Here is a 25,524-nt window from a genome sequence, read left to right on the forward strand (position 1 = left end):
ATAAAATGAACACTGAGAATTGTTAAAGCAGTTAAGCTTGCCAAATCATGCCACAGAATGGTACGGTGAAAAGAAGTCAATAAATTATTGAGAAATATAAAAGGTTTCAAAGTGGGAACAGAGAAATGCGTAGGAGGGACAGGTGCAGAGCAGCTCTGATGCAGAGCCAATCAGTTGCTTGGGAAGTAAAATCAGCAAGAGAGGTTGCAGCCAGCGATGTGTTAGATGAGGCCTTGAAACTATATCACAAATTATATTATCTCCAATTATATCCCAAATTCTTAGATAGTAACAGAAATACCGACTATTGTCTTGATCATTTATCCCCATGACTGTCTCTCACCATCACCAAACAACTCTGAGCACTGGTCATCCGGAGTAGGACACTGCCCCATAAAGCAGTAGCCTTTGCCATTCTTGCAAGGAAACCCGTTGACCTGGAACTGGTCCTTAGGACACTCAGGGGAGTGGCCAGTACACATTTCAGGAAAGTCACATTCATTTTTCGCTGGCCTACATACGGTCCCTTCTTTCTTAATCTGTTGAAGAGAAACAGGCATTGGCATCTTTGTTGTGTGAGTTGGCGAAACTGAGTACAGGTAGCAAGCTGACACACTTAATTGGTCTGTGAGAGACAGGATCACAGCTTCCTTCTTGATGCGAAGGATTATGATCATCTGTAGAGATCATGGTTTTTGTGTGGCTTTAAGAATGAGAAGATAGTGAGGTATTTTTAAAAGCTTTAATTATTTTCAGTGTCTGAGTGTTTTGCCTGCATGAATTTATGCCTGGCGCCCACAGAGGCCAGAAGAGAGCACCAGATCCCTGGATCTAGAGTTACATCTGCTATGTGGGTACTGGGAGCCTAACCTGGGTCCTCTGCAAAAACAGTCTGAGCTTTTAACTACTGAGCCAATTCTCCAATCCACGATGATGGTTTTTAAATTTGGTATTACAAAAGCCTAGCCTTAGGCAGAGCTGACATGGTCAAAACTGGTCAAATGGGCAGATGTTTTAACTTACCTCCTATTTTCTGCATTCCTAGCTCTGGAATATCACTCCAATGAATTCCTACCCATCTAGTGCATAACACAGAATCTCTGTCACCAACAGATAATATTCCACCACATAAACTGTAACAATACCCTGCCTCTCATTGTTCAGGGACATGCACAAAGGTATTCTCTTAAATGTGTGGGATTCCTAGGAAGAGTTGAAGATGCATAAAACGATTATTTCCTTCGTGAGCTTACAATTGTTATTCAGTGGAGTCAAATAAGTGTAAGAAAATTCCTTGGAGTGATCTGAATTTCTGGCTATTTTTTTTTTTAAATTCTATCCCTGGGCATCTAGTGTCTATGTATACTCTGCTCTCCTTTAGATGAACTTTTGTCAGGATATCAATTTCCGTCCCACTTGAGTTTAGACTGACACTGATCCACACATGGGTAAGGATAGTGTTGGTCACGTGATTTGACTCCTAAAAACACCAAGATGCTAACCATCTTCTCTATAACCCGGAACAGAGCATTGTCTGTTCAGATATCACACTATTTCAGATTAAATGCTCCTGGGTGTTCAGAAGGGACACTGCATTCTGTAATTATAACTGCAGGGCCAGCCAGGGTCAGATAGCGCTTTGTTATTCCACACACCTGAACTGAGAACACAGTAGTCCTCGGGAGCCAAGGGTCTCACCTGACATGATTTGCAGCACTCTCCTTCCACACAAGTGAATCCCGCCTTCAGGACACATTTGCGTGCGTCACAGCAAGGGTTGGTGCATTCCTGGTAAGAGGAAAATGGAGACATCGTCACAAATGGGTTCGTGTGTTGGTTCCTATTTGACGATCTAATTACTTGCACCCCTTCAAGAGCTCCAGAGAAATGCAGGGCCCTTGGCTTAGGGATGTGAATCAGATTATTGGTGCAGCTTGCCTTGGGGATTCCACTTTGCTGCCTTCTCTCATGTTCCCTCAGTAATTCCCAGTTTATGAACTCTCATTGGTGGGAAGAGTCCAAAGACAGTGACCTCCGAGCTGCTGTTGTTTCCAGATGCTAAAGTCTGGTGTGAGATAATATAGTGTCTAAAGATCTTTCCTCTGGCTTGAGATGCCATGGATTTCAACCTGAACTCTCTCTCTCTCTCTCTCTCTCTCTCTCTCTCTCTCTCTCTCGTTCAATGCATTATTATATTATAACAATAAAATAGCCACACTTAGGTGTCCTGTCTTCTTGAACAAAATTGAAACTTCTGAGGCAGTTGTCTGTCTACGTCTGATCAGTTAAGGCCTCCAAACATTAAAACAGAGCTCTGGGTTATTCCAAAACATGCACGGGGCAAATGGATCCCTGTCCAAAGCCAGCAACTTTTTCTTGTTGCATCTGAGACATTGAAAAACAGTTTTCAAGTTCTCTGGGTCAGCCCCACCCTCATTATAGTGTTTCTTGGTTGCTGTCCTGTTACAGCACTTTGAACTGGGCGGTGTCTAGAGCTAACATAGAAAACGTTGTCTTCAGAGTGCAGTCCCAACAGATTGGTGGGACCGTAAACCGAAGCTACACTGGAGGACTACTAGCTTCATATTTTAGCACATCTCCAAAGGGTTACACTGCCTTGTTCATTTGAGGCAAAAGTAGTGGAGGACACACATTTATTGGGTGAGTTTCTAGAAGAAATAGCTTCTAAAAGCATACTAAGAATTACCTGAAAATTTGCCCCTAAGGCTTTTCTAGATGATCTAGACTTCAATAAATATTGAAAAATTTGGAGGCCTTTTGTCTTTCTACTAAAAGAGACTTTTCTATAATTACAACTGTCCAGCTATAGACAAGCTTCCCAAAGCTCTAAGTAAAGCTTGACTGACTAGGCCATGTTACAGAATGACTACCACCTACTATGTGTGCCTGCAGGATCCTGCTTAAGGATACTTCCCACAAGACAAGGCAGTTAACATGTAAGCTAGACAAATGCAGTGCTGCTGGTCTCCAGCAAGGTCATCACATATGACTTGAGATTTCCTCAGAAGCTGGAAATGAGGCTGCCTCAACAGCCGGGCTCCAAGTGGACAAGAGGAACAGCTTCCTAAGGCATCACTGAGAACATTGTCTGCTGAAATTCCAGCTGAACCCCAACCTTGTTAAAGAGGACATCATTTGCAAATACCTGAACTGATCCACAGTCACACTCTTCTCCTTCGTCTACCTTCTTGTTCCCGCAAAATGGATACTCAATAAAATCAGCAGGCAGTGGATTGTTGAATATGCATGCCAGCTTCTGATCATTCAGATATTGCTGGTATTGGGTTTGGCTGCATTTACTGAATTTTATTGCAGGGATGCTAGAGACAAGGTAAAAATGAAAGTTTATCACATGAAGGAAGCTGTGAAAAATTAATGAGGGATTGGGAAAGAAATACAAATGCTAACTACAAGAGCAGAGCATGTCACAGCTCCTTATGACTCACTAGTTGTGCCCCAAAAACACAACTATGAAATGCCATTTCAGTGAAAAACTTGGGTTATGTGTCTTCTGACAAACCCTTCCTGATGCCAACAGTTACTTGATTGTCTGTGCTTCTGCTTCCTATTTACCTCTAATGTGCCCCTCTTATTTTTAAAAAAGCACATTTTTTTATGTTATGAGAGTATGTATATCTATGACTATCTGCTTAGTACCTGCAGAGGTTAGAAAGGGGGGTGTTGGATCCCCTGAAACTAGAGCTAAAGATGATTACAAGTCTTCATATAGATTGTGGCAATTGAACCCCAATCCTCTGTAATAGCAGTAAGTAGTCTTAAAGGCTGAGCTATATCTCCAGCCTCTAATGTGCCCCTTGTAATACAACCACATAAGAATACAAATCTGATTCACCATCTCTGAAAGATCACAAACTTCTCCACCAAGTCAAGGAGGGCATCAAGTTCATTTCCTTAAAAATAACCGTAAGTTAACACAGTGCCTGGGTTGGAGTAGTTCTCTATTATACTTGTGCAAATAAACTGCTTATTAATATTAGAAATATCCTCATGACTTCTAAATGCCCCTCTTTAAACAACACTTCACTCCTTCTTTATTTGTTTTTATTACCTTCAGTGATTGAATACAGAAGGCCTTTTACAGACTTGAGGCCATTAAATAGGGTTGCTATGACCTTGATAATATTATTAGTTTGATATCAGATACTACATATCACAGTTCTACTCTGTGACAGCCACTGAATTTTGAGCTTTAACTATTTTTCATCATTTTGAAAATACTTATTTGGTTTAAAATTATATGTATTTGTGTGTGTTAATGTGCAGGTGTGGGTACAGCTACCCACTGAGGCCACAAGAGGGAATCAGATTCCTGGAGCTGGAGTTACAGGTGGTGGTGAGCTTCCCAATGTGGATGCTGCTAAACCTAGGTCCTCTGCTCAAAGGAATCCAAAGATGACAACAAGGTAAGTCACCCATTGTATATTGTAATGCAATCTCTTATTGACAGCTACTTGCAAAAAAAAAATGAGTTTTTTCCAAAGGAGTCTCACTCAAAGGGTACTTAAGGATAATTAAGGGTACCCTGCCCAGCGTGATCAACAGAAAACAAACTAAATTGTAGCTTTGTAGAATCTTGTTGCCTCATATGGTTTTGCTTGAACATTTGTTTTACTGTTCTTTTGTTTTTATATTATGATCTTAAATTTTGTGTTTTTAAGGGCTTGGGGATTTTGGTTTGTTTCTATTTGTATTTCTTACATTTTTGCTTTGTTTTGTTAGTCTGTTTTATTTGGGTATTTTTTTTGCCTGTTTATCTTTTAAAGAGGGGGGATAGAGTTGGGTGGGTGGGGAAGAAGTGGGAGAAGTTGGGATTTGGGGAAGGGAAAGTGTGATCAGAACATATTATATAATTTTTTTCAAAAATATATATAAGGTAAATTTATTATGTGCGTTATCAGAGGCTCACCTTCCACTACCGCCCATCACACATTTCCCCACAGGACAGGTACATGGAAACTCATCATGTTGCATGCCCAGGCTATGCCCCAGCTGATGCGCCATTCTGTTCCCGATTATATTTACATCTGGTAGAAGATCCTGATTTAAAAAAAACACACACACACAGCAGTAAGAGATGTCTGTAAGAGACCCCAAAGTAGTACATGGGTATCAGTTTAAACTAGTGTCTGAAAGGCTCAATTTCTAAATCTTAGTTAGTCAGTATGGATTTGGGAAGGGGTGGTCCATAACTATAATTTATAATGGAAATTGGGCAAATGACCTTCTACATATTTCTAACTTGAACTTTTTGATGCACAGCCCACTCCTATGTGTTGGCAGAGACTCAGTTTTCCAAACAGCTAAAATTGTTAACCAATGTTACTATGCCCGACTGCCCTGTCCTTCCCAAACTTACGTTCTGAAACCTTAAGCTCGAAGGACTGCAGTGTCTAAGGCGAAGACGACAAGTTCCTCAACTATGGTAATAATGCCCTAATCAAACAGGCTCTGGAGAAACATCTGTCTCTACTTTACCTTGGGAGACATGATGAGAAGGTGTTAACCTTCAGCCATGAGGTGGACCCTTGCCAGTTACAAATGGATTAGATCCTTGCCTTGGACTTCTCAGATTTCAGAATTGTGCGAAATATATTTCCATGGCTTACAGCCTACTTGGTTTCTAGTATTTTGTTACTGAAGCCCATGGGAACTTAAGACAAATGCCCTACACAATTTTATGGGTGGTGTTGGTGTCTTTTCTGTATTAGATATTCCAGGGCTTCAACTGAGAGGTTTGATGTTCTTGTTTTTGATCTGTCTTGATCTGTATTGAACAACAAATCTATATAATCCTGTAAAGGTAGTTTCTGTCATGAGAAACCTCTGGGAGTCAGAAATTAAAATCCAAGGCAGAAATGATTATTGCCTGGCCTCATAGACCTGTTCATGCTCTAACCTATATATTCATAAAAAAATTCAAAGAGGCATAGGCTATCCAGTTTTGATAAAGTTAGGTCACCTTTAATTTGTTCATTTCATCTTTGCTCATATGAAGTTTCAAAGGTTTCTTTGTTTGACTAAAATAAGATAATTGAAAAAGTAATAGCTTCATTTGGGGTAAATTGAGTTCGTAGGCAGAACTTATCTCATGAAAGTGATTATAAAATAACCAGTGGGTGAGATTATTTGAATAAATACTAGTTATTTTAAGCTTGGCTCTCAGCAAGAATAAGCTGGAGAGATAAATACAGATAAGGTAATAAATACAAACCTTCACGTTTTCAACCATGTCTCTAACAGAGTACATGGGCACCATTTCCTGGAAGCTTTGAGCCTTGGATAAAGGTCGCACAGGCAAGGAGAGACAATAGCTCATAGGTCCTCTACTTGCTGAACATGATTTTCAAGCTTGTCTTGATATGACAAATTAAGTGACCTTTGTATTTTTTTATTTCAGTTTAAAAGCAATTCCGATGATTAAATTACCCTAAGTGTCATGGACCTTACTTGTCCTTATAAGTAGTTACGTTTAATACATGGAAGAGTTTTACAGTTACAGAATACCCTGTGGTGGTTTTCATACCTGTATTTCTGAGCTTTGAACTGTGTTTTACCTTCATTCTTCCCCTATAGTTTTTCATAAGACACATTTGTTATTCTCACTTACTAAAGGGAAGATAGGTCTCTTCATGACATACCTTGGAAAACAGAGGTCAAATACAAATCACACATAGCGTTTCAATGTGTTTCAGATAGATATAAAAAATTCACTCAAATATTTGGGTAAATGGTACAATGTTAGAAATATTTTAGACCCACCTTAACAATGCTGCAGGAATGCAAGGCTTGGCACATTCCTCTTGGGTAAGCAATTCCTTGCATAGGTGTGTAGAGCCATTTCCCACTGTAAACAAGATGCAGAAATACTTATTTTTAATCTGACTGAACAGTTTCATTAACACCAAATTCAAACTGCAGTGAACCACCATAGGGGTCACCCTTTGCTCAAACAGTCTTCTCATTTCTGAAGTTAATGGGCACCATGGATGACCTGAGTTGATACAAGACTCAGTTAAACCTAGAGACACCAAAAGAACTAAAGGAGGTCTTAGGATGAAATTGGAAAAAAAATGTAATGTTTTCTAGGAAAACAAAATGAAAGAGGAAGAATCTCATTTTTCTCGATTCCTGTATACCTTGTACTCAACTCTGAATAAAACAATTTAAATAACAAAACAAACAAACAAACAAAAAAACCACAACAAGCTAATCAATTAAACTTAAAATGTTTGGGAGGGAAATATGTTATAGTGGATGCTCTCAGAATCATAATTATTTGATTATAGTTGATAACATTTAAAGTCATTTATCAATTATAGAAACACAAAGGGGCAATGATAGGTCTAATCCAACATTTAAATGCCCCATTGTATAAAAATAAGGCCATTCCCATAATCTCTAAAGTGATAGATGTCTACATTGTAGGGATCTAATTTTCACTTGACTTGAGAGCAGTGCTTAGATTGGGGCCTTTGTAAACAGAGCCATCACGACCAGGAAGACAACACTTAGACAATCAGGAAATTCAAATACAAGAACAAAGGTGAGATGAAGGACCTGGTTTCTGCCTTTTATTGTTTTAATTAAGAAGATGCACCCTCTTTCTATCCCTGTGTTCAATGTGTCAATGTCTGGCTGTGCTTCTAGAGGAACACAGTATTCTGGGCTTGCCAATCTTTGGAGACCTTGGAAGAACATGGGAAATGTGAAGGACAGGCCAGAGGCTGACTTCTCTCAAAGTCATCTGAATTTAAACATAAACATTTACAGTGTCACATGCATTGTCTTTTTTTCTATATCTATGTGACTATAGGTGGGAAATATTCTATAGCTCAGTGTATAAGAAGTCCCAGATACAATGTCCAGGTGAAGAGTGATCAGTCCACTTTAAGGCCCTGTTTCAAATAACTTAGTGATCTGAAAAGTTACCTGTGAAATAAGCAAAATTATTTTAATAAAATATTCTTATCCATTACACCTATTTAGATAATTTTATGTGTTCTAAAAATTCACACATGGTTTGAGATTAAGTCAGTAGGTAATGGCTCTAGCCTCTAAGCCTGACTCCCTGAGTTCAATATCCAGGATCCACTGATTCTTGAAAATTGTCCTGTGACCTCCACAAATGTACTGTCACACACACACACACACACACACACACACACACACACACACACCATAAATAATAAATACATATTTAAACATTAATGTACGAATAGGGGCCCCAACCTGCCCACCCTGAAGTTTATGATGATGTTTTACTGTGCTTCATCCCCTATTATTTTTGGTCATGACCATCTATGAGTGTCTATACCCAAGGTACACACTTTGGGTCCATCAGATGAGAGCTGATGTCTGGCTCACTCTCATCAATCTACTAGATGACTGGACTGGACATCTCATGACAGTCTTTAGAACTGTTTGCTTCTGAACTCGGCCTGAAAGCCCTCCTCTAGTTAACCCTGGAGAGAGGCTCCGCAGACTAGATTTGAGGACTCTGGAGATATTGGCATTATAGGCAGAGAAACAGGTAGGTAGAGTGGGTGACTTTGGCAGCATCAGTGACAAGCTGGAAGCTACTATTGCTCTCAGGTAGCTCTCCCAGAGTGTGATATTGATTAAGATAGCAAAGGTGCTTATTATTATAGAGCCTATGAATTTCATTCCTGTATTCATCATTTTCCTCTAGGCTAAGTATAATGCTACATATATTGAGCAGAGGAATTAATAATTAAGTAGATCCTCTCAAACTTGTGTGTATATTGAAGCTATAGCAAGATCAGCTTATCAGATGAGATAGTCCAGAAAGCCAGATTTAGTGGAATATTAGAGAGAAGCTGGCTTTGAATGGTGATAGGAAATTGCCAAGGGACTCCAACTTATCCTTGCTTTGGCACATTTTCAACTCTACATAAGAATATATTTTTTCTTTACAGTCTTAACTAGTATTAGAAAAAATTATTACAAAATATTCTACTTATTTTAAATATTCTATTTTTCTATACTCATAATTAATACTTTTCTTATATAATAAAAATCCCCCCAAATAAATAATTTTGTGTTATTATGCATTATTTATTTGTCCTATTCTATTTTTTTCTTTTTGTGTGTTTGAGTGTGTGTGGTTTATTTGCACATGTGTGTACACATATGTACGCCCATGTGTGAGCGTGAGAGAACAAAAGTGGGTATCAAGTGTTCAGCACTATCAGGCTATGGCTTTGCTTTCTCTAGACAGGTCTTCCACTGAGCCTGGAGTGAGGGTTGGTGGACAGCAAGCTACCATGCTTCTCCTGTCTCTACCTGACTCATGGTGCTGGGGTCACAAGAGCTAAAAAAGTGAATGGCTACACCTAACTTCTTAGATGGTGGCTTGGGTTCAAATTCAGGTTCTCATATTTTTTATAGTTTGTCCTCTGACCCACCAAGCCATCTCCTGAGCCCTGTTTTCTTTTTAAATAAGAATAATTGCCCCAATATGTGAAGGAAAATAGAATAATTACATACCTCAGTAAAATCACATGATCAAAATCCTTCCTTCTTTTGAGAACTGTTTCTTGCCAAGTTGAAAAATGCAGTAAGGTAGTTTCTATATTTGATGTGATTTCTATCTTGTCTCCAGATGACCATATCTCAAGGCCAGCCAATGCCACATGAATGTTCAAGGTTTTATAAATCTGTTCAAAGAGGAATAATTTTTGCAAAGCCAAATTTTTAGAAGTTTCTTTCATTATTATCTGTATTCCCTTTTATTAAAAAAAACAATTTCAACTTGTTATGTACATTTTAAATAGCACAGCTCTTGTTTAAATTGATATACTGAACTTCAGTGAAGATTATTATATAGAATACTGGGTGAATTTCCATAAATTTCAATAAAGAAACTATGATAAACTATGATAAAAATGTTTGAAAATACTTTAAGTATAGAGATAGAAATGTTAAGAATGAAAATGATAGGAACAATCATAGGCTTTCACGAGCACATTAGAAGGCTATGAACTATGAGGGGAAGAATCCTGCTGGCTCAACAGGAATTACCCAGAATTATCCAGGAATTACAAAGCACTGAAAAAATGAAACAAACAGAAGACAGGGAGGGTCTAATGCTGTGGGAAAGAGCTAAAAAATTAGGCACGTTGCATATGACTTTAGTATTCCAACTTCATGGTTTGTGTCAAGCACCTTTCTTTATCCACGGAGGCATCTCGCCAGTCTGCATCAGTGAGCAATTTCTAGGATTAATTTAAATAACAAGCGTAATTTACTTAGTAAACCCAAACTTCAGTGCTGTGGTTTGTTGCTGACTGTTTTGAAGCAATTTTTACTAACTAGTTGACCTAGTGGGCCTGTGGTTTATGCTGGCTCGATGTCAAGGTTATTACTACAGTCTTTTCAGAGATCTAGCATAAAAAGTCCGTTGCATTTATATTTTCAGATTGATTCAAGTTATAGCAAAACTTACCATGTTGACAAAATTGACCATTCCCCAAATTCGTTTCCTTAGCTTGTTTTGGGGTTTGTTATTTCTGTGGTACTGTAAACACAAATACAGTACTTGTTACTTACCAATATTTAGAAAAGCCCAGAAAAATAATTCAGTTACTATTGAGGTAGTGTAAAAAAAAAAAGAAAGAAAGAACAAAAGAAAGGAAGGAAGAAAGAAAAGAAAAAAGTAAAAAATGCAGCCTCTAGGACAATAGAAAATAGTTCTCTTTCCAGTGAACTAAAAAATGAACAAATTATGAAGACGTAATAGATTTTTAAATAAAATAACATAGCAGTTCCTGGAGAAGTGCTTTGGCTTAGCACTTTAAGGTCTTCTTTTGAATTTGGACATCTTTTCCGATTCTATTTCATTATATTTGTTGATTTTTTAAAAAGCAGCTGCTTAGTATTCTTTAGAGCCCATTTTTATTCCCAAGCCACAACTATTAAAGTTACACAACAGCCAATGCATTGCAAGCATCAGTAAGTTTACTCCCCCTGGCCCCTGAGAATCTGAATGTAAAAAAAAAAAAAATCACAAAAATCACACAGTCAAGACAGAACTCACATTGAATTGTGTACCAGAGAGGGACAGGAACCTGACCATTGCTTTTCTCCAGGACAAGGTTTATGAGGCCAAGTTGATTTAACTGCTCTGACTTTGATTCTGTTCTTATAACCGTATTTTTTTCACTAGTTATTAATGAAATGTATTGAACAATAGAGGAGGATTTTCTGTGCGAGCACACACGGTCAGTTTCCTTTCCTGCTAAAAATCAGAGCCAAGGATGCCTTTCCTGAATCCTGCTGGAAGTCTCTGAAATTCTTCTCTTGGTCCACATGTGTCTTCCTCTTAACTCTATCGAGCAGCTGTTCTTCATCTTTCTGGGAATCTTGGATGCAGTTTGCTGACCAGCTTCCTTTCAAGGCATTTCTTTACGTCTTCACTTCTACTACCATTTACCCGCTCACCGCTGTTTCCTTTGCTCCCACACTATGCTTAAATTCTAGGGGTAAACGTGATTTCTAATAGTCAGGTGGGATGGGTTGCCTAAAATACACTGTAGAAAGAGTCTGAGACAACCCAAGGAGAGTAGAGGGGAATGATGGGTAGGAGCCTTGTGCCTTTAGTCCCAACCATTTATTCAGTGTTTGGTGTTGCCTGATGGTTAGACAAGTGTGTTCTTCTTTCTCCTTGAAGTTCTTACATCAGTGGTACCAACTGTATTTTAAATGATCCCAAACCTTGTCACTGCCAAACACTTTGTGCCAGATTTGAGGATGGTATTTTCCCTGATGTTTTAAATGTATTATTCTTGAAACATACACAATCTCCTATTGCTTATAGTACATGCCATATAAATTTCACAGAGTTAATGTATCTCTTTGCTTCAACTTATCTGAAAACCGTATACCCCTCCCTTTGTCTTCACAGTTTTAAATTTTCATACATTGCTATCTGATTTAACATTTCTATTTCTTGGAAACTCTTAATGATTGTTTATCAGATACTATCTGACATCAGGCAACCTGCATGCTCTCTCCCCTGCCTGTTCATCCGGTGTTCATGTCCATTACCTCTTTTACAGCTGTACTCTTCCTTGTGCTCTGTAAGCTCGATTCGTCCTCTGCTTCACACACTCTCTCTTCACTTGTGTTTAATCTCCATTTAATTCACTTGAAAATATACACTTTTCCCCCTTACAGATTCTAAAGTAGTTTTTCCAGAAAGCCCATCCTTTATGCAGTCTCTCTTTTACTATCCTATTTATTTTGCTCTATCCATTTTTCATATTTTCAATGACTTTATCTACACATCTATTATATGGTGTAAATGAAGTATCATTGGCTGATTGACAGATCTTGGACAACTGACCCACCTCCTATTACACTGGTTGACCTCAAGAGGTCCATTTTATCTAGGGGTACTGAAGTGGCTTTGTTGGGAAATTTCTGTTCATGCTTTCTCCAAACAGTTTCTGTTGAAAATTTTGCTTAGCATATCAGCAGCCGAACACCAGATGCTGTTGTGGAGCATCTGTGCAAGGCACAGACCTGGGATCTGCCCTCCCATGGTTGCTATTTTCCTTGCCATGTCTACAGGCTGGCAAGAAATGCTCTCTATCTTCTGGAGTCCTTGGGGAGATCTTCAGTGATAGGGTTGACCTCTTGGCTAGAGATACCACTGAGAAGAATTAATCCCTCCTTTATTAGAATGTTCACATCCTTAATTATGTCTTCCCATATGTTCCAAATACAGGTACACCACCTTTGAAGTTTTCTCCCCATTCTGATGAAGATTTTTTTTTCTCCTTAATTTTTAGCATCTGAAAGTTTTCAATGTCTTCTGTTTAGTTCAAGTCTAGATTGCTGATCTGTTTTCAAGTTTTTATAAATTGCTCAAAACTTCTATTAGTCACAGTAGGAAGGGGGGTTCTAGTTTAGGTTAATCTGCAAGGCAATAAAGAGACTCAAAATTTCTTATAATACCTATGTTTTGAGGAAGTGAAAGCAGACACGTGATTCCAGAAGGGAATTTAGTGGAATTTCCTCCTCTCTAAACGAGAACCACAGCTTGGTTTTATAGATAAATAAAGAGTCTGCTGTCACTCAGAGAACTCACCACATAGTCGTCAACAACAATGAACAGCTCAATAAATTTTTCTTTGTGGAAGCCCTGAAAACAGACAAAAAGTTATATGAAACCTACCACCAGTTCACTAGAAAGCAACAACTTCTCATGATAAGGAATCTTAATACTACTTTTTGAAGGTAAAGCAAATGAGTGTATCTAATATGTCTATGAACTTTTCTTATTAAAGCCCCTGGACCTACACACTAGATTTTAATAATTCTTCAGTAACATTCCATAATCAACCCCTTTGCCTTTTTTGTTTAGTCTTCCAGCTCAAAATAAGAGTTGTAAATTATTACAAATTAAGTATTTTTATATTTTAGGTTTCTTGTTTTCAAAACAGTTTGTAACTAAGCCCATGTGCCACTAGCCCATATATTTGTGTACTTATATCTCTATATGCAACCATAAAGTATATGCCTGCATCCATGTATTTGTAACTGAGAAATAATGAAGAATGCCCATATTTCTCCTCAGTGCTTCTTACCCCTTTTCACTGTGTGCTGTTCTCAGCTCCAAAGGACACTTACAAGCACTGCTAATTATAGACCTTTCCTTTATAGGAAACACAAACAGTAGGAAATTCTGAGTTTTTAGTTCTATGGAGCAAGTGCATTTTCTGAGCAGTGTCCAGGGCTTTGCTTCATGGTTTGACTAAGTCATTCTTTGCTGAACTATGTTATTATATATCCAATGAGGTACTCAACAAAGAAATACCTGTGAAGTATATAATGTTCTAGGCCCCCACTACCTAGACCCTGAGCATGAGAAGGAAAGCAAGCCTACCAGCTAACATCTAGGTGAGAGTCAAGAAGACAACGTCTGACTGTGAAGAAGCCTAAAAGCATTGAGCACCTTACCATCATCCCACCAGAAACTAAACTTGTTAATATCCTTGGTTGTCTTTTTATTATAACATAGAGTCTGATGTAAGAGGTGAGTTTGTTATCAACAGCTTCTCCCAAAGTGGTAAGAAACAGTAGGCTAGGGTACTACAAACATTCCTTTTCCAGTTGCTTGCAGCCTTAATGCTGCCATTCTATAAAGAGGATGGGAAGCTTTTTCCTTTATTGAAACTGATGGAACAAACTGGAATTTGCTGAAGAGGAAAAAAAATACTTTCTACATAGATATGAAGAAGTTTGAAGTTCAGCCTTTGGATCATGAGTTTCCAGTTTAGAAGAGGACCCGTGTTCCACTAGCTGTGTGCATAGACTTTTTTTTGAAGGATCATAAAGGAAATCTGAAGTATTTTTTTTCTTAAAGTAAAGAGGATTTAGAGTACTCACTTCCAGTTTGTGTTCGTTTATGTTTTTAACATCTATTGGAGCAGACTTCTTGGTAAAATTGAGCCCTGCACAGGAGTAATTGGTAGCATAGGGTGCCTTAATGTTGTATTTGAACACCAAATGTTCTCCGTCATCTGAGTATTTCACCGGTTCAATGAGATACCGTTGGTCATTCACTCTGAAGAAGCCCCTGTGGAAATGGCAACACAATATTTCAAATCTGTAGCTTTCCCATTCTATTTTATTAACATTAGCCTTCTCAGAAAGGGAAGCTACCAGATCCAAACTTCCTGAGCTGGGTGATCTTGGTAGCAAACAAGTGACCCAGCGTGTGGCCTTTGACTGAGTCAACTTAATCTTTGTCCTCAAAAGCTTGTCAGCATGATTTCTGCTTAGAGCATAGGTCAAAAACAGTTTTCATCCAAGGGAGCACAATCCCCTCCCTCTTTCCTTTTAAGAGGTCAGAAAAAGCACCACCTCTATGGGGTCAGATAGTCCAAGGTCATGGGGAGAACAAATACTACTGCAGCATCTGTGGTTGCCTCAAAGTTTTTGCAAAATTTTTGAAAAATTTATCATGCGCTAATTGTAGAGTAGGTATCTAAAGGTACAGATACTACTGCCTGGTTGTTTTGTCATAAAAGAGGTTCTGACTCATGAGCTCTCTGGGAGCTCCTTAAAGAAAGTCAAGAAAATGAAAACAGAACTTTCTTTTTCTTCTGCCTTCCATCTCTCCTCACATCTTCCATTCTTATATTTAAGTCCAAAACCGACAGAAAAATTATAAGCTTTATTTTTAACTTTTTATTTTCTAAACCAGAATGGGCCTGGCATAGTATAAAGAAAAATGACTGGAACACCCACAGACCCCAGAGTCAGAACTGGGGAATCAGCTGAATACTTGCAAGTTCTGTGCACTTAAGCAGCTGCATGCTTTCGGCATCTGGACCTCTAATAGGAGAGTGCATGCTAGTGTTCTGGAATTGACCAGCTCTGAATCCTTCTGTCCTGTGCTGGACTCACCTTCTTGAGGGCTGTGTTTCAGGCATCTTGCTATTGAGCATAAGGCATAGGCTGGAGTTCACATGCAAGACTGAGGGCACACGGCGCCCTCTTCCCACTAACTTTCAAACGCACTGGACTAGTGAAAATAAATCAGCCAGTGGCTGCCATTGAAATCTCTAGGACAAGAGTTAGGGAGGCACTCTGCCCTACCTCAGACCATTGCAAGTGCTGATACTAGCTGCAGAATCGAATTCATGTATGATGGACCCTTGGTAAAAGCAGTGATCCTAAAACAGAAGAGTCGGTTAAGGCAGGTATAAATATATCGGGACTGGAAAAATATTGGTAGCTAGCAATTTCTGTGGAGAATAATGCGGCACTTGTTTAAGACATTTATTTGAACCTGATTTAGAGACCTTTAATTCTAATTGATTGACTATGTTGGGTAAACCCATATATAAATTATTTTCTCATACATTTATCTATTAGGTGATGAGACCTGTTTCAGATATGACCCTTTTCTTATAAATATGACTCCTTCTCTTATAAATATGACACTTTCTGTCATCCTCAAATCCTCAATAAATTCCTGTCGCTTCCCACGCTGACTATTAAATCAAGCCAAAATTTCAATGTTTCTAAAATTAGATTTTGCTCTCCAGCCTTTCCCCCCAATGCCCTTCTCTCTTGTTTCTCTGCTTCAGTCCAGCTGGCTTCTTCATTTCTCCTGCTTGGTGCATTGCTCACGATAATTCCATCAGGCAACGACTCTTTTTACCACCTCTGTCTGCTCATCGTCACACAGGTGACACTTTCTGTGGCCTTCCAAGTACCTCACATTTGCTAGTCTGTGTTTCTTTTTTCCTCTATTTTAAGCGGGCATGGTGATATAGATCTTAAAGAAGTTTAAAGTTGATTTATATAGGGGAAATAGGAGTTTTAAAGGCACTTTTGGGCAGAGGAAGTCATTCTCTTGATTAAGGTATATAAAGTTCTGCAAAGGTGATGAAGAAAAGTGCAGATTCTCTAACTCTAGTAATGGTTGGTGTGAAGCTTCCTCTGGAGAATGAAAAGGAGACTTTCATGATAATGCAACAACCGGCTGGATGGGTGTCACAGACCATGAAAGATCTAGTTCACTTTAGCTTTGGAGTGTTGTTTCATGTACTTAAACTTTATCCCTTTTACTTAATTACATCCTATATAGATATGTTATATTTATTTTGGCTCCTACTTCAGCCTTCTTTCACTTGAGAAACCTTAGCAAAGAAAGATAGGAAACAATCTTTGCTCTGCTTGTTAGGAAGTAATCAGCTCCCTGCGGGGTTCAACGGGTCCTTTGTTCCATCTTATCACCATTTAGTAAAAGTAGTCAACTCAGGGCTAGTTCCATTAGAGAAGCTTTGAAATAGCCTGTAAATCTGGCACTGCTCTTTAAAACCACACCAGTAAGTAACAGTTTCAGAGAGGAGCAGAGGTAAGTTATACAAGATACCAAGATCGGTGGATGCTTGATGAGCATCTCTCCCTTTACATTGTAGTAAGTCTCACTGTAATTTGAGGCGAGGAATTCCCTGAAAGAGAGAAGAGAAGTAATGAGATTTATTTATTCTAAAATCATTACCCGCAAAACCAGTCATATGGTTGTAAAGCCTCAAAGATGCCTTTGAATCTCAATTAGTCCTTTTCTGTACACCACACACACACACACACACACACACACACACACACACACACACACACACACTATCAAGCATGTCGATGGGAAACCATTCACAAATTGAACCTCATACTATTAGACATGCTACAGAAAATTTGGGAAAAAATTGTGACAATTTTACCAAAGCAGTATTCTTAAAACTTCAGAAAAATAATTTGTAAAGTGCAAATAGGTTTCAAACCTAGTCATGAGAGGATGGCTCAACATTTAAAAAGAACAAGTGTCAGTCACACTATGATCATTGCACAGAATACGACATATGATCACACATATGATCATTGCTCCAGATAAGACACTAGTGTGGATAAATGTGACTCCTTCCGTTTGTCTTCAGATCTTCCATACACTGATCCACTTATGCTAAGGCAAAGTAATCCCAAAACACTTCTCAGTGATCTTTCCTAATCAGATAAAGAAACCCATATAAACCGAGTCATGATAAGAAGCCCTTTGACATGCCAACCGGATCTTTCCACATTGATTTATAGTGTCAATAAAATCCCAACTCAGGTTTCAGCAGATGGTTTCTTGAATTGACAAGATGAACTTAAACTTACAAAGAAATGCATCATGACCATCAGCATGTTTTTTTAAATGCATACACTTTATATGGATATTTAGGAAAACAAGAAAGAACAGTGAAGAAGGTCACATAGAAACTTCTTTGTAATTACTAGCTTCCCTCATACTGAGAATGAACAGTAACTCAAGTATGTATCAGTGTGCTAATAGTCTTCTCAGAGAGACAAGATGGCACTCAAAATGCTCCCTATCAAAATAGGAAGAGAAAATTAGTAAACAGAGAGCAGAATCTATAAGCTTTTTGCTGCTAAGACATGACAGGTTTATATCTGAAGAGGAGGAATTCATAAAGATTTGAGGAATTCACATTACTGGTAGTATGTAAAAAAAAATGGGGCTACTATATTATCTACCCCTATAAGATATGCCACCGCATAGAGCTTACCTTGATCTAAGCTGAGCATGGTAGTGGACACCTATAATCCTAGCACTAGGGAGACAGAGGCAGGAGGATAAGGAGTTTAGGGTCATCCTCATCTACATAGTAAATTTGAGGATAGTCTGGGCTATAAGAAACTCTGTAGAAAGAAAACAAGACAACTTACCTTGATTTCAGAAGGTGAAGGATTAAAGTTTTTCTGCCCAATTTTATTTCATACAACAATTCTTCTTCATATGCCTCCTGGAAAACAAGATTCTCCCTGTGACTTTGACATCTGCTTATGTAAGAGAGTCGGTGGAGCATGGGTCAGGGGCCATAACCCACCTATAGCTCCCCATAGTAACTTCAGGGAAGAAACACTGAAAAGGTGAACTTAAAGAGAAAGAGAACTATAGAGATGATTTTTACCAATTATATTTTAATTAAAAAGACATTTCTACTAAAGAAATAAAATGGATAATCTATATTCACCCCTCATTCAGGAGTGTATAAATCACTTTATAGTCAACTACTAATTTATATTAACTTGTCTTTATAAAAGACCTTTACTTTTTGTATTTTAAAAAAAGTTTTGTATGCATATTCTCCATATTCTCCCTCTTGTCATCGTAATTCTTTACCACTTCCTCTTACAATTAGTCTCAAATAGAAGGTTTTATATATCTGTCAGACATAAATATGAAAAGAACTTAATTTATTTACTCTATATTAATTATCAGAAATTTAGTTTGGGATGTTCATTTAAGCTAGAGTTGTACTGTCTACAACTTGGATAAAATAAATAAGGCTTTTGATATGTACTGGCAAGATGCTCTGAAGAAAAGGAACATAGATTTAGAAATTCTACCATCACAGTCCATTGCAGTCATGGCTGGGAATACCAATAGAAGTATCTAGTTCTGACAGGTTGGCTTATTAGCTGTAGATGCTGTCAGTAATGAACGATGAAATTCTAGCTCTCTCTTGCCTTTGATGACTATTGGCACAGCTGTTTTCTCCTGGTATAATTATTAGGAATTTGCTGAACATTCAATTCATTATGGTTTTGTTTTAATACTTTGTGAGAATTCTTTATACTGCTGGTTCATAGTTGCTGCTCATATGTGTCGTCCATTCCTTAAGTTAATTCTTAATTTGTTGGACAAAACTACTTCTTCAGGCCCAGCAGTTAACTGATGTGGGATTCCCCTCTGTATGCTGTGAATATCATTGATTGTTAAAGGAAATGCTTTGGGCCTATAGCATGGCTATAGGGGAACAGAACTAGGCCGGGAAAACTAAACTGAATGCTGGGAGGAAGAAGGCAGAGTCAGGGAGAAACATCTAGCCCCGCTGGAGCTGGATAGAACCTTTAGCCTACCAGTAAGCCACAGTCACGTGGAGATACATATATTAATAGAAATGGGTTAAATTAATATGTAAAAGTTAGCCAATAAAAAGCTAGAGCTAATGGGCCAAGCAGTGATTTAATTAACACAGTTTCTGTGTGCTTATTTCGGGGCTGAGCAGTCAGGAACCAACAAACAGCCTCCCTCCAACAAATAAAATCAATGGAGTAAGATTTCAAAACCACTTGAGAATATAACACTGAGTTTCCACCCAACCTTCCTATTATTAGCATATTACATTGTTATAGTTTTCACAACTCATGAACCAAGACTGTATTATCCTTAAAGTTCATATGTATTCTTATGCTCTAAATTTTACTGGCTGTTTTTTTGGTTTTGGACAGCCCTAACCCCCATGCCCTGTTATGGTTGTCTGTCATATCCCCTTGGTTTCTCAACCCATGAGTTTCATTGATTTTCCCTGGTTTTGATGGCTTTAACATTTTTGTCTTGCACTCATCAGTTGCCTTATAGGATGTCTCTTGGGTTTTTGAATGCTCTATGAAGGCTTGACTGCAGTTTATGGCTTTTCCAATGAAAACCACTAAAGGCAGTACCACAGTGTCACCTCAAGAGGTCGTACTGTCAACATGACTTCTTAAGGGTGACGCTGGCCTTGGTTACCTGGCAAACATCTTAGTTATTTACAATTCTCTCTTTATAAAGTGACTTTTCTTCTGCCCTATGCTTCACTCTTTGGAATGAAATCATAGTGTGAAGCCCATGGTTAAGGGGTGGAGACTAACACTGTACCTCCTGGAGAAGGGAAGATGAATATAAATACTCAGTTCTTCGGTATGGAACATTGGCCTTTCCTCTGATGTGGGCTTATTTATTCTCTAATTTATTTGTATTAGTAAAACCTCATGGATACTTCATAATTTATCTTGCAGCAAAAATAAGCAACCATCATTTATCTTATTATTCATATTGTCCCATATTTTCTTTTAGGGGCTCTATAAGTTGGCTCTTGATTTCATTTGATATGTCCCCATCAATATGGATTTGGAGTTGGGGACAGGTCTTTTGCTTCAAGGGGGACACTTTTCAGTTCCAGACTCACCCCATACATTTCCTCTATGGCCCAGGCTAATTTTACACAGAGTAAAGCTTCTGATATAAAACGTGGCTATCATAAGGCTACAACTTGTGCATAGGGAACGATAGGAAGCAGGTTCCCCCTTGGCTAGGTATTAGCCTTTTAAGTGCATAAAGACCTGAAAAGATGAGGAAAGAGTTGAAGATCAGAAGGAAGAGCACAGAGAGCTGCCTCATTGTTGCATCAAGTCCTAAGACCATGTGAGAAGCTAAAATATAGCTTTCTAATGACTGAGAAATCTAACAAGTGAGGGTAGGAAAAACGAGCTGCCACCGTGGGAAAGGGAAGAAAGGTCATGGCATCAGGAGAAGTTTGTCCTTGGTCATTGTTAGGATTAGAGACCTGTTAGTATTTTCTGTGAACCCAAGTTAGAATCTAGGTTGTAGCACGCAAGTATCTAATTCCAACTTTCGGAGGACACATATCTAAGATCTTTATAATCTTGGATATTGAATAAATTATAATGCTTGTCCCATCTTATGTATATTGTCTTATATGGTAAATATTTTTTGAAAGTAATCTTTTAGGTATTTTTAAATGTTAATACTCAAATGAGGACCTTTGCAAGGTAAGGTACTTTGTTCCTGTGAAAGCTGTCCCATTGGGCTACAGAATTTGTACAGCAAATAAGTCTGCCACTGAAAATCCACAGAAGCAAAATAGAGGCTGGAGAGTGTACACCAAGGTCACCAGCTCACAAAAAAATGACGGTGCATTACACAAGTCTGCAAAGAGAAATAGAAAATAGTTCCCTCAAAGCCTGAGCAGTCCTCTTTTTTGTTTGCTAACCAACACACTGAGGGTCAGTTACCCCCAAGCTTATGCTGTAAACCAACTGGAGGTGCTCTACAAAACTGAAACCCATATTTGCATCATACTTGCTCCTGCTCAGAGGCAGAGGCAGAGGCAGCTTTCTGCACTGTCAGAACCCGAACAAAAGAATGCCATGGTAAACAATGCCTTGGGAACTGTGTGAGAGGCTCCAGGAAAAAGGCAGAGGGCCTTTTACCTCAAGTGCGTTTTGTTCCCTAGATTGTTCATGGACATGACTTCATGCCTCCTGTGTTAAACATTTACATTCAATTTGTAAGACATGTTTATTCTTGTTGGGTGTCAGAACATAGCTATAGAACCCAGTCTGGTGAAAGTGTACCCTGAATCTGGAGATGGCCTTCTGCGTGGCTTCCATGCTTTCCCAGACATAATCTACAAAGTATGTGCCAGGCAATTGTGTTTACATTGGTCTGTCTTAAGAAAGTTCTGGGAAAGGGCTTCGCTGTCAATAGTTAGTATGTGCTCACTGGCATTCATTTACATGTTTTTCTAAACTCAAACAACCTTACTTGGATCATCATCGCTTTCTTTGTTACATTTGTGTATAAAAGTACAGTGAGACTGAACGAAGATTGTCTACAGCATGAGAGTATAGTTCACCATGTTCCGTAAGGTCCTCAAAGACAGATCTGCAGGGGTTAGTGAAAAGTCACTACTGCACAGCTGTGAAAGCCATTACGTCATATTTACTAAGTCAAAACACATACCGGCATATCAGAGTCATGGGTGTGCTCAAGATCCCGCTTCCGTATCGGGGGAAGCTTTTTAGGACGAACCAGTTGTTGACCCTCTACTCCAACAATCCCCTTTTCTAGAAGAAAACATAAAGAAGGGAAAATCCATGTATGATTATAACCCACCCTCTAGTGATGAACAAGTGGATTGATGCTCATCTAGCTCAGGTGTTTCCAATTGCCGGCCATGCAGTCACATCATCCTTGGTTGGTGATGGGAGAAAGTTGAGATGGCTATTTACAGAGAAGGGAGACATAAGCAACACTAGCAGGACAAAGATACAGTGTCCTATGGCTGTTTTGATCTTCGTTATTTTTATTTTATACATCTCTCTCCAGATGCTGTCTCCTGTCAAAGCCTGTACAGGAATGGCCGATTTCAACATTAAATAACTCTTTTTCCCCCCTCAGTGAACTATGCATTAGAAGTCTTAACTCTCAAAGGTAGAGTTCAAAGCTTCCACTGCTGAGATAATATGAGATAGCCCCGCCACCATGCTAAACATTATCTTTTGTCATGAACTATCACATTGGCAGTCAGATGTGAGTTTATTCTGAATTGTGTATGGCAATAAATATAGAATAATATGGATTTCTGGAATGTTACTCAGATTTGAATCAAGGGTTCACCAGTTTATGAGCTGTATGAGCACTAGTATTTTATCGAATCTCATCTGCCAACAGTATTTTCATATTCTTTATCACTAAAAGGGAAAATAGTATAGCATTTTAAACATTCGCCATGACATAAAAGGTAGCTAAGGATCAGCACGGTGTCTGTTCTTCTACAGGTGTTTTGTCAATACTCATTCCTGTCCCTGTCTCGTTATTGTCCATGTTTAAGAGTGATAAGGGCTTCCACAGACTCATTAAATCTCAGGACCAATGGTAACCCAATCTAAGCCTGATATGATAGCCTAAGAGAAGTCACCAAAGCAGTTAGAGCTTTTATAACTTACACTTTAAAGATTGTAGCTAAAGATATCATGGATTAGGTGTAATAAATAAGCCTTGCAGAAAAGAGTAACACATACCTTCAATCTGAGAAATAAGTACCGTCATCCAAAATATATGTCTGGGGAACATTCTGAGTGGTTATCTGAGAAAAGCTGCACCCTACTCCTTGTTCTTGCTTCTACTGCAAGGATGTCCAGCCTAGAAGGTAAATGGGCAGTTTTGATCCTCCACAGGAAACCCTCCTCGATCCAGTTAACTCATGAACGGCTTGAGGCTAAAACTCAAAGGTGGACATAATGTACTAATTAAAGACAACATTTGAGATACTGGGGGTGGAAGTGGACTTGGCACAGATCCTATTTCATGTCTAATAGGATAGTAGAGGTTTTAAGACTTTTGAGGTTCAAAGAGTCTAGAATGTTTTAGGAAAAGAAATAATTGAAGTCTATTTATATATATTTTGGTTGAGGTAGATGAAGTAGAGAACCAAATATAAAAAAACACTTGAAAACACTGAACAACAACAACAAAAAAAAACCAACAACAACAATAAATAAAATCCCCCAAAATAGAAAAGTCAAAATTGTATACATGTTACAAATCATATATTAATTAAATACAAAAGGCATATTGAAAGGGAGATATAAGTAGCATTATAGTGTAACACTGTTTCCTAACTAACAAAGAAAGAAGATACAGACAGATGTGCAAAGGGTCAACAACAAGCCTTTCCACACATTTGTGCAATCTTCTAATGTCAGTGCGTCCACTGTGTTTCCATTTGGGTTGCATCCCGTCTCCTCCTCCAGTTCTCACCGTCTCGCCCAATTCACCCCAGATAATCAGCTTCCTTCCATTTAAGCAAACTCACCATACTCCCAGAAAGTCCTCCACTGTCTGATTGGGAGTCTAGTCACTCTGTTTCTTAACCATCTTCTTTTCAGCTCAACTCCTTCCGAGACTTCTCTCAACGTCTGGTGGTCGTTTTCCTCTGTCTCATTTATCTGTCTAAACTGATATCTGAATTTAAGACCCTTAGGGGAAATTTTTTTCACTTGAATGTCCGCTATCTCAAATGTAAGCATGAAGTTGAACATCTACTATCATCCTTGAAGTCATTGTAGTCTCTTCATAGTTTCTTCATAGACTCTCTTGTTTTGAATACAGCAGCTGCATCTTTTCACCCACGCCAGACTTATCTTTCAGTCTCCTCTGATAGCATGTATCTCCTCCATCAGCAAACCCAGTTTGTCCTAAAGAGATAGCTGATAATCTCTCCCATGTCCTTTTCCTGTGCTGTTCCAAGACATCATTACCTCTACCCTAGTTTACTGAAATAACATCTTAATTTATCTCACTATTTTTCTCTTGGTCCTTTGTCACACATTATGTACACAAATAGGATGAGTTTATCAATACACATCATATCTAACCACTTCTTTTCAATAACTTTTCATCTCAGAGTCAAAGTCTGTGATAACATCAGGCTCCTCATGATCTCTGCTTGACACTTTGTTTTCACATTTTACTATTTATTTTCTTCCAATCAACTGTCATGTGCTTCTGAGTATTCCTGGAGCATGCCACATACATTCTACTTCAAGGGTATTGCCTGGTTCTTCATCTGCCTGGAATGTTCTCTTCAAAGATAGTCACATGACTTGCTCCCCCTCTCTTTTGAGTTCTCTATATAAATATCCTATTAGTGATAATGTTCTATGCAAAATGTTTTATGCAAAATGGGCCTCTGTGGTCCTGAATTAATCACCACTTCAAATCATGCATTTGCTAATCTATTTTATTTTTTAATTACCTGACCACTCTTCTTTTTTTTTTTTTTTTTTTTTTTTTTTTTTTTTTTTTATTTTAATTTATTTATTTATTAAGAATTTCTGCCTCGTCCCCACAACCGCTTCCCGTTTCCCTCCCCCTCCCCCGAGCCAGTCCCCCCCCCCCCCTCATCTGCTCGAAGAGCAATCAGGGTTCCCTGACCTGTGGGAAGCCCAAGGACTGCCCACCTCTATCCAGGTCTCCTAAGGTGAGCATTCAAACTGCCTAGGCTCCCACAAAGCCAGTACGTGCAGTAGGATCAAAAACCCACTGCAATTGTTCTTGAGTTCTCAGTATTCCTCATTGTCCGCTATATTCAGCTAGTCTGGATTTATCCCATGCTTTTTCAGACCTAGGCCAGCTGGCCTTGGTGAGATCCCAATAGAACATCCCCATTGTCTTAGTGTGTGGGTGCACCCCTCGTGGTCCTGAGTTCCTTGCTCGTTCTCCGTCTCCTTCTGCTCCTGATTTGGACCTTGAGATTTCTGTCCGGTGCTCCCGTGTGGGTCTCTGTCTCTGTCTCCTTTCATCGCCTGATG

General features: G+C 38.7%; 1 protein-coding gene across 1 annotated transcript in view; it reads right to left on the reverse strand.

Annotated features, from left to right (window-relative positions):
- Positions 1–25,524, reverse strand: part of Adam7 (ADAM metallopeptidase domain 7) — a 44,946-nt gene that overhangs the window by 10,458 nt on the left and 8,964 nt on the right. The window contains exons 2-15 of the mRNA XM_041676598.1: positions 23,233–23,353; positions 22,172–22,275; positions 18,307–18,383; positions 16,955–17,033; positions 15,670–15,746; positions 14,455–14,644; positions 13,154–13,207; positions 10,508–10,579; positions 9,550–9,719; positions 6,802–6,886; positions 4,949–5,079; positions 3,167–3,341; positions 1,699–1,788; positions 344–539 (exon numbers count right to left, since the gene is read on the reverse strand). Of these exons, the coding sequence (XP_041532532.1) occupies positions 344–539; positions 1,699–1,788; positions 3,167–3,341; positions 4,949–5,079; positions 6,802–6,886; positions 9,550–9,719; positions 10,508–10,579; positions 13,154–13,207; positions 14,455–14,644; positions 15,670–15,746; positions 16,955–17,033; positions 18,307–18,383; positions 22,172–22,275; positions 23,233–23,284 (1,552 nt within the window). The 5' untranslated portion in view covers positions 23,285–23,353. The remainder of the gene's footprint in view (positions 1–343; positions 540–1,698; positions 1,789–3,166; positions 3,342–4,948; positions 5,080–6,801; positions 6,887–9,549; positions 9,720–10,507; positions 10,580–13,153; positions 13,208–14,454; positions 14,645–15,669; positions 15,747–16,954; positions 17,034–18,306; positions 18,384–22,171; positions 22,276–23,232; positions 23,354–25,524) is intronic.

This window comes from Microtus oregoni, unplaced genomic scaffold, assembly GCF_018167655.1.
Source record: "Microtus oregoni isolate MIOR12 unplaced genomic scaffold, Mior012 000001F_ref0000356, whole genome shotgun sequence".
In the NCBI taxonomy this organism is placed as follows: domain Eukaryota; kingdom Metazoa; phylum Chordata; class Mammalia; order Rodentia; family Cricetidae; genus Microtus; species Microtus oregoni.